Source organism: Mus pahari, chromosome 3 (genome assembly GCF_900095145.1).
Source record: "Mus pahari chromosome 3, PAHARI_EIJ_v1.1, whole genome shotgun sequence".
NCBI lineage: Eukaryota > Metazoa > Chordata > Mammalia > Rodentia > Muridae > Mus > Mus pahari.
In genome coordinates this window covers 55871421-55880265 of record NC_034592.1, presented here as the reverse complement: position 1 = coordinate 55880265, position 8845 = coordinate 55871421, and the positions used below count along the sequence as shown (strand labels likewise).

Genomic DNA, 8845 nt, shown 5'->3' with positions numbered 1-8845 from the left:
AGAGAGAGAGAGAGAGAGAGAGAAAGAAAGAAAGAAAGAAAGAAAGAAAGAAAGAAAGAAAGAAAGAAAGAAAGAAAGAAAGAAAGAAAGAAAGAGAGGAGGCTAACAGCCACTCAGCAGAAGGCCGGGATGAGTCTGCAAGGGAGACTGATCTGAGGCATTGTCATTTTCATTTCTAGTCTCTACGGTGTCTTCTATCAGCCCTTGTCAATCAAACTACCAGAGAATTTGGCCAGTCATGGCTCCAGGCTCCCAACTCATCACTGGCCAGGGACGGGATGCTATGCTATGGTGTGTTACAGAGGGAGGGAGCTAGAGAGAGCATTATTAGCAGGTCTGGTCTTTGGGGAGACTTCTCTGTGGCAAGAACTACACAGTTTCTGTGACCTAAGAAACAGAGTTGAAACTCTTAAGTTTCAGACATTTCCACTTTTCCTTCTTTCCCTCCTTCCTTCTTCCCTTCCTTCCTTCTTCCCTTCCTTCTTTCCTTCCTTTCTTCCTTCCTTCCTCTTTTGGAAACAGGGTGTCAGGGGGTTCCCTGCACAGCCCTGGCTGTCCTGGAACGAACTCTGCAAACAAGGCTAACCTCGAACTCACAGGGATCCCCCTGCCTCCCAAGTGCTGGGATGAATGGCATACACCACCACCACCCAGCAAGTTTCAGACATTTTTCAGACTAATAAAACAGACGGTGATGGTTTCACACATAGACAGGGTGAGAGAGCTGTCTGTCTACCTCTTGCTGATCTTCTCCACCCTATTATACACAGAACACTCTCCTTTATAAGCTGCATCAGTCAGCTCAGGCTGCCATAGCAACACACCACAGGCTGGGCGACTTAAGGTGTACTGTCTGAAGAACTGAAGAAGCAGCTACCACATACACACGGGGCAAAGCGGGGTTGAGAGCAGGCATGTGCAGGCATGTGCAGGCAGGTCTTCTGGTGACTTACAGAGACACTTTCCTACTGGATGAAGGCCTATATTCAGGAGATCACACACAGGAGATCACACAATGTTAATGACTTCCACAGTATCTGTCCTGTTTCTTTTTTGCTTTTTAAAGATTTTATTTATTTTATGTAAATGAGTACACTGTAGCTGTCTTCAGACACCTCAGAAGAGGGCATGGGATCCCATTACAGATGGTTGTGAGCCACCATGTGGTTGCTGGGATTTGAACTCAGGACCTCTGGAAGAGCAGTCGGGTGCTCTTAACCACTGAGCCATCTCCAGCCCTGTCCTGTTTCAAGTATAATGAGGGCTGCAGCTTTAATACTCAAATGTTGGGGAAACACAAACATTCAGTTGGTAATGGGCATACTGACATGGATTTGAAAACAAAGGCTACTATGCCTTTAAGCACCAAGTGCCCTAGTTGTTCACTTTCTGTTTCAGCTAAACGACTGAAAATAAACCTGTGAAAAATGGCAACTTTTAAAAATTGAATGAAGTCACCAAAGTTTAAGTCATGGGTGAAATCATTTCTGTCATTTTCTTTGTTTTCTAAATAGCATTTGCCTTCCCGAAGTAATGGCTTTTAAATCCAAGCATACAGTGGCGCATGCCTTTCATCATGGCGCATGGAGACAGAGGCAGCCAGATCTCAGTGAGTTGGAGGCCAGCTGTGTCTACACAGAGAACTCCAGGGCAGCTAGGGCTACATAGTGAGACCCTGTCTCAAAAAACAAGATTACAAAAAGACCAGACACATTGGACCTAAATATTAATCAAAATATCAGATATGTATCTTGATTTATACTGCAGTAATTTAAAAGTTGTGACAACAGACAGGAATTTGTGTACTTTCTCAATCCTTTTGCATGCAAATCAGTAGCAAAAAGCAGAATCTTTTTTAAAAAGCTGTAATTAATGTCCCCACCACACACTGTTTTCAAGATCCGCCAAGCACCTCCAGGATGCTTTTTCGGTACAAACTGTACACACACACACACACACACACACACACACACACACACACACACACACACGAAGCGACCGGATATTGAGAGTACTGAAGTCAAGACAAGGGCCTGGACGTCAAACCCAGCAGGAGCCTCAGTGTGAATTCACAAATGCCAGTTTCTCTAGCTCTGGCTGAGCGGGCTTCTCTGTGGCGGAAACACACAGGGAAACATCCCTGTGTGGGTGCAGTTAGGCATCCATAGGATGCGGACGAGCTGGTGCAGGGTGGGAAAGTGGCTGCAGTTGTTCTCAGCTGCCCCCTCAAAGCAAACTGTGAACCACTGCTGGGCAGTCCATTATTTTCCCAGATTAACTATTAAACATCTCGAGAAGACAGTAAAATAGCCTACAATTAAAGTTACAGATTTTAGTGCAATATAATTTATTCAACCGTTAGACTGCTTCAACCCAGTTGGCTCACATGTAGGACATCTTAACCACATCTACAGTGACTTACTTATTTTTATTGAAAATACAAAGAAAAAAATTCAATAAACTTAAGACCATTCTGCATCCCCTTACACTAACAGCTCTTGTTATTTAGCACATTACTTTCTGCATGCGTAAAGGTGTGACAGTGTGAGTACTAGCTTGCACCGTGTTTAGCATAGACATATCATACGTTTACAGTCTTCCCAACAGTTACTGCCATCGCGGTGTACCTCACTATTTCATTAGCACACTTTCTTTAACATAAAGATTTTCTCTGTACTGTGGCTATTGTTTACAATGCAGACATAAACATTCTCATGCATTTACATTTTTCATCATTCTTTAAAAATAATGACAGCTCACAGGGCAAAGGATATAGTCATCTTTAAAAATTTAATTTCCTTCCATTGTGTGTGTGTACATGTGGCACAACACACATGAGAAAGTAGGAGGACAGCCTTCAGGAGTCCATGTTCTCCTTCCACAGTGGGTTCTCAGGGTTAAATGCAGCTCTTGGACCTGCGAGGTAAGCAACCTTACCTGCTAGGTCATCTCACTAGTCCAGGACAGTCACTTTTATGATTCTTTATTAAAAAAAGTACCGTATAGCAACTCCAAAGGGTTGTATTTATTTAAAAAGTCACCTGAAGGGAATATTAATCTTCTTAAAAGTTTTTCTCAATCAGAAGTAGTTTTTATTTAAAGTAAAAAATTAAGTGTTCTCTCTTTAAAAACAAAACAATAAAACCAACCTGGCGTGGAACAGATAGTTCCACGTTCAGATGAGCTACCTAAGCAGCACTTCCCCTTTTTCTCAGGTCATGGCACATTTGGGAAGTGACCCTGCAAACACACAGAGGAAAAGGGTTTATCTGGCCCATAAGCCACCCAGTCCTCATCTGGCTTCAAGGGTCCAGCGGCTCCGGATACAAAAAAATCCATGTCTCAAAGGGCCGGTGTATATGGGTGAAGGAGCACGTCACAGATGTACTCAGAGACTGAAGTCACAGAATCTGGTTAGTGGCAGAGCTGGCAAATAAAAGCAAATTCTTCTCCTGGATGCACGTCCCACTGCCTCGCAGCTGTTCTACATGCTTTTTGGCCCTGGCATTCCATTGTATATGCAGACGTCTAACTATAAAGAGGATTTGCCAACATGCTTAAGCCAGAACCTAAACTAGCAACTTATACCCAAGCTAAAAATGAAACACAGCCCTTAGCATCAGCAAATATTTGACAATTTTTCTCAGTCGTTTTTAGAGTCACTATTCTTTTAAATTGAGTTGTAAACTCTTTGAACAGTTACAATCACGTGTACAGTGTTTAGTATAGCTCTGATAGTAAATAATGAATATTAGCAATAAATTATATACACCACAAAGGAAAGAGACTGTGAGTAAATCCGTGTTCTAGCTAATTCTAAAGGGAAACTTTTTAAAGTGTTGTTTTGTAGAGGTAGAGAAGGTTCCCTCTTTACATTTCAGATTCCTGCCAGCTAGAGACCTGTAATATACACAGGCACACCATAGACCTTTAAAGACAGGTTCTCAATGCAGCTTTGGCTGGCCTGGAAGTCGCTATGTAGACCAGGCTGGTCTTGATGTCCTTCAGAGATCTGCCTGCCTCTGCCTCCCAAGTTCTGGGATTACAGGCATGTGCACCATGCCCATCACAGACTTTTAACAGACATTTTATAACTCAGAATGAATGATTTGGACCTATACCCAGTGTTGATGCTACCAGGAAGAAAAGATTCACTACAAAGACTTTTCACCTTTACCAAGTGTCAAATACACCATTCTACCTTTAAAAAGCAGAGATTCTAGGAGGGGTTAACTCTCCTAATTGAACTGTTATACACACATCACATTTTTCTTTTGTTATTCCCATTAATCACTGGGTCTGAGAATGGTGCAGGGTTAGAATTAACATTTTCCAATGCCCTAGCATGTGCCAAAATACAATACCGAGGCACCACAGACTCTGCACTCTTGACTACGTCCCTAGTGATGAACTGGTCAGTCCTCTGGACTCAGACATTATACACACAAACACATCCATGAGACCGCATGGCACTTGGGAGATTGCCCACTATTTCCCACTTATTAAGATCTGGATCGTATTTCTCAATACTCTGCAGATACGTTCCCTTTGAGTAGGAGTAGCCCCCAGTTACGTAGATGCATCCGTTCATGATGACGGCCCCACACTCCATCCTCCTTTCCATCATAGGCGCCGTCTCTCTCCACTCATTCTGTTCTGGGTCATAGCACTCTGTGATCGTCGTCTGTCCACCGACTAGGTAGAGCTTGTTCTCAAATGGAACTGAGCACAGTCCATATTCTTTATGGAAGGAAAAGAAAAGAACAAAACCTTAATTTCAATAGCAAAAGGGCTACCATACCATGGGTATAATAGCTCTGCTATTTGGAACACAAAAGAAGACACTTGGTGACATTTTGATTCTGTCATACTCTGCTGTACTTAAAATCCAGTCCCTGCCATCTGACTCAGGTGACCTGTCCCTGCTGCATGGCCATTAGCCCTCAGGGGAATCATCATCATCACTGCCCACACACAGTAGCAAGAAGAAAGCCACCCCTCATACCAGCATCTCTCTGAGAACTGCCCACCAGCATATGGAGCTTGTCACTGACATCTGTCTTCACTCTTGACACCTACCAACTTTCACAACAACAGCAGGAGACTCCTCCTGACAGGACATTAAACTAGGGAACTGGTGTAGGTTTCTCAAGATCTCAGCAACCTTGTGACCAAGGACAGACTACGTGATGTCTCAGCCACTACACTTGCTTCAGAGGCTGGCCTGGCTAGCTAGCATCACTCACCTGACCGTCTGGTCAGGGAAACGGGTGAGAAATACACACACAAGCGTTACCGAGGCCTACGGCTCTCATACTCAGCCGTCTTGAGAGATGTCCCTCAGCAGGAGCGTGCTTTGGGCTGCTGGGCCCCGGGGCTGGTGGTCTCCCCCAGAGCGGCCTACCTCCCCTAGACTGTGCTTTTTAGTTCGGTTCTCCTTCGGTTGGCTCCTCTAGGCACCGTGATACAAAGCAAGCCAGGATAAGAAAAGCAGCGCACAAGTCCTTTGATCTGGGGTGTGACCTGATTTTGAATCAATGAGGTGAACACAGACCTCAGCTAGCAGGACAGCTGCTCTTTGGCTGTCATTACCGCTCCAGGGGTATTGGCAGCGAGGCCGTGCTCCCTCTGAGCACTCTACTCAGAGGCTCAGCCGTTAAGAGCATCGACTGCTCTTCCAGAGGTTCTAAGTTCAACTCCCAGTAACTACATGGTGGCTCACAACCATCTGTAATGGGATCCGATGCCCTCTTCTGGTGTGTCTGAAGAGAGCAATGGTGTACTTATATACATAAAGTAAGTAAATAAAACTTAAAAGAAAAAAAGACTTCACAACTACAACTGTGTGTTTCTTTTGATTTATACTATACTTTTTGGGGGACGGATTTTCAAATTTTTGTACCTTCTAACACTAGGCCTAAGGAACATTGCCTTTTAGACTCTTTTTCAAGTAGCCAATAACCAGATACAACTTGTAGACTTTGTGGGACACTTTTCTTTTTCTTTTTTTGGTTTTTCGAGACAGGGTTTCTCTGTGTAGCCCTGGCTGTCCTGGAACTCACTCTGTAGACCAGGCTGGCCTCGAACTCAGAAATTCACCTGCCTCTGCCTTCCAAGTGCTGGGATTAAAGGCATGCGCCACCACGTCCAGCTACACTTATTTTTTAATTATTTTTTTTATTTTATGTTCATGTGTAAATGCCTTCATATGTGTACATATGTGGCTCTTGTGCATGCCTGGTGTCCACAAAGGCCAGAACTAGATTAATGAGCCACCATGTAAGTAATGGGAACTAAACCTATGCCCTCTGCAAGAGCAGCAAGTACTCTTAACCTCTGAGCTGCCTCTCTAGGCCCAGAACACTTATTTTTAAAGCGATCCCCTTGTATAATACATTAAAATATTAATGTAAATTAATTTAATTGTCTATATATTAAAGTATTCATGTAAATAACTGTTTTCTAATTTTTTTGGTGTTATTCTATTTTTTTCTAAACTGATTTATTTTGATTTTTAAAATGTATTTCTTTATTATATTTATATGATGAGTACACTGTAGCTGTCTTCAGACACACCAGAAGAGGGCATCAGATCCCATTACAGATGGTTGTGAGCCACCATGTGGTTGCTGGGAGTTGAACTCAGGACCACTGGAAGAGCAGACAGTACTTTTAACCACTGAGCCATCTCTCCAGCCCATAAATCTGATTTTTCATGTACTGGATTTAGTTGGAAAGATAATGTGAGTACAAAATAATCAGAGTAATATGGGACCCAGGCTTTAACACAGGGTTCAGATGGGAAAACACTGAAGAGCCCGGGCCAGGCAGGCTACCTGTTAAACCTCAATTCTAACAAACATTAGATGGCTGATCTTGAACAACGTATTTAATGTCATCACTTTAACTACCTGATAAACCAATTAACAACACCTCCCTAGCTCACAGGATTACTATAAGGTTTAAATACAGCAACATAGCTGGGGAGATGGCTCAGAGGGTAAAATGCTTGCCATATGAGGTCCAGAGTTCAGATCTCTAGAACCCATGTAATGCAGAGTGGGCGTAATCCCACTTCAGGGGGCAGAGAGAAGAGGAACCTCAGGGTAAGCCAGACTAAACCAAGCAGTGAGCTCTGGGTTCACTGGGAGACCCTAGCTCAATATCTAAGGTGAAGAGCATCCAAGGAGACGATATCCATCTCAGGCCTTCAGGTGAGTGCTCTGTATGCCTGTGCACAGTGTGTACAGCATATCCTCACACATGAGCATACACACCGCACCCAAACACAGCAAGTAAATACATTCAGAGTGTCATGGTTTAAATATGGGTAATGTTCCCCAACAGACTATATATAAAGACTTCATTCACAGGATATTGATATTAGGGGGTAATATGGATCATAAAAAGGTGGGGCATTATGGGAGGCCCCTGAAAAGTACTGTGTAAGTCTGGCCAGTCTCTCTCTCTTCTTCCTCAGTGGCTGCTGAGGTGACCAGGGCTTTCACACACGCTACTGACATCATCATTTGCTACTCTCCTCAGAGAGCAGACCAGTCTTGGAAAAGAACCTCCACGCTGTGGACTATAAACCTTTTCCAACCAAGTTAGATGCCTCAGGTATTTCATTGCAGTATTGTAAAGAGACAAAAATAAACAGATAAACATATAAACATGTAAAATTATTGGAATAATGTCCCTAGCCAATACCAAGTAAACACTAGCTTGTTCAGCATGAGATATTATCATTACTTTCTAATAACTTTGTTGATCGCATCAGCAAGTGATAGGAGTATTATCTAGACTAGACGATAGGACTGGACTTCTAAGACCAGTGTCTGTCTACACCATCTAAGTTTTCAGAGCCAGAGCAGGCTGCAGCTGAGTTTCCTCCAGTGTGAAGGTGTTAGCAGCCTCTAGAGACACAGCACCAGACACAGCAGAGATGAGGCAGACGCACGAGGTGGAAGCAGCTCCATGGGCCGAGAGCAAGAAAGGCTGCTCCAGTAAGCAGGAGCAGGCGGCTTAGTGGTCACATCCCAGAGTACGGAATCAAGACGGACAGACTATGGATCCTGGGTTGTCATTTTCAAACTGTGTGTGTTTTTGGAAAGGTCACTCATCTTTTCTAAGTTATGGCCCCTGCATTTTCAAATATGTAAATCAGCGATAACAATACCTATACACAGAATTTCAGTGAGAATTAAGGATGATGTTGCATGTAAAGTGTTTAGTCAAGCCCTAGCCTGCATAGGGTGCACTCAAGGATGCTGTTAGTCACACATATCTCAAGCATGCAGATTTTAATTTCCCTCTCCAGTGACCCACTAAAATCCTGATGCTCTGTCAAAAAAATGATTTGAAGTAATTGGGTGGCATGATATGAATTCATCCAAATGCAAACTCTGAAACATACTCTCTCACAGTGGAGCTGAACCCAGGGCCTAACCCATGCTAAGAGCATGCTCCTATCACTCCCAACCCTGTGTGATAGGCTAAGAGTAAAAGAGAGCAAAAGGGGGCCAAGGAGACAGCTCAGCTGATAAAGTGGTTGCCACACAAGCCTGAGGACCTGAGCTTAGGTCTCCATCACTCACTTAAGATGCTGGGCTCAACAATGCATGCCTATAATCCCAGCAATGGAAGTGTGGGAACACAATGACCTTAGGAGCTTGCCAGACAGCCAGTCTAGGCAAATAGGTAAGTTCCAGGTTCAGAGAGACCTGTCTGAAAAAATAAGATGGTGAGGTAACTGAGGAATATACCTGACATCATCTTCTAGCCACATTCACACACAGACACAGACACACAGACACACACACACACACACACACACACACACACA

General features: G+C 43.6%; 1 protein-coding gene across 3 annotated transcripts in view; it reads right to left on the bottom strand.

Moving 5' to 3' along the window:
- Positions 1–2323: 2323 nt before the first annotated feature.
- Positions 2324–8845, bottom strand: part of Klhl23 (kelch like family member 23) — a 14218-nt gene continuing 7696 nt past the window's right edge. For 2 of the 3 annotated variants that reach the window (XM_029536876.1, XM_029536877.1), the window contains exon 4: positions 2331–4740. In XM_029536876.1, coding sequence (XP_029392736.1) covers positions 4430–4740 — 311 coding nt within the window. In that variant the 3' untranslated portion in view covers positions 2331–4429. Of the gene's footprint in view, positions 4741–8845 lie in introns of all 3 variants that reach the window. The other variant, XM_021192771.2, reaches the window with a different exon arrangement.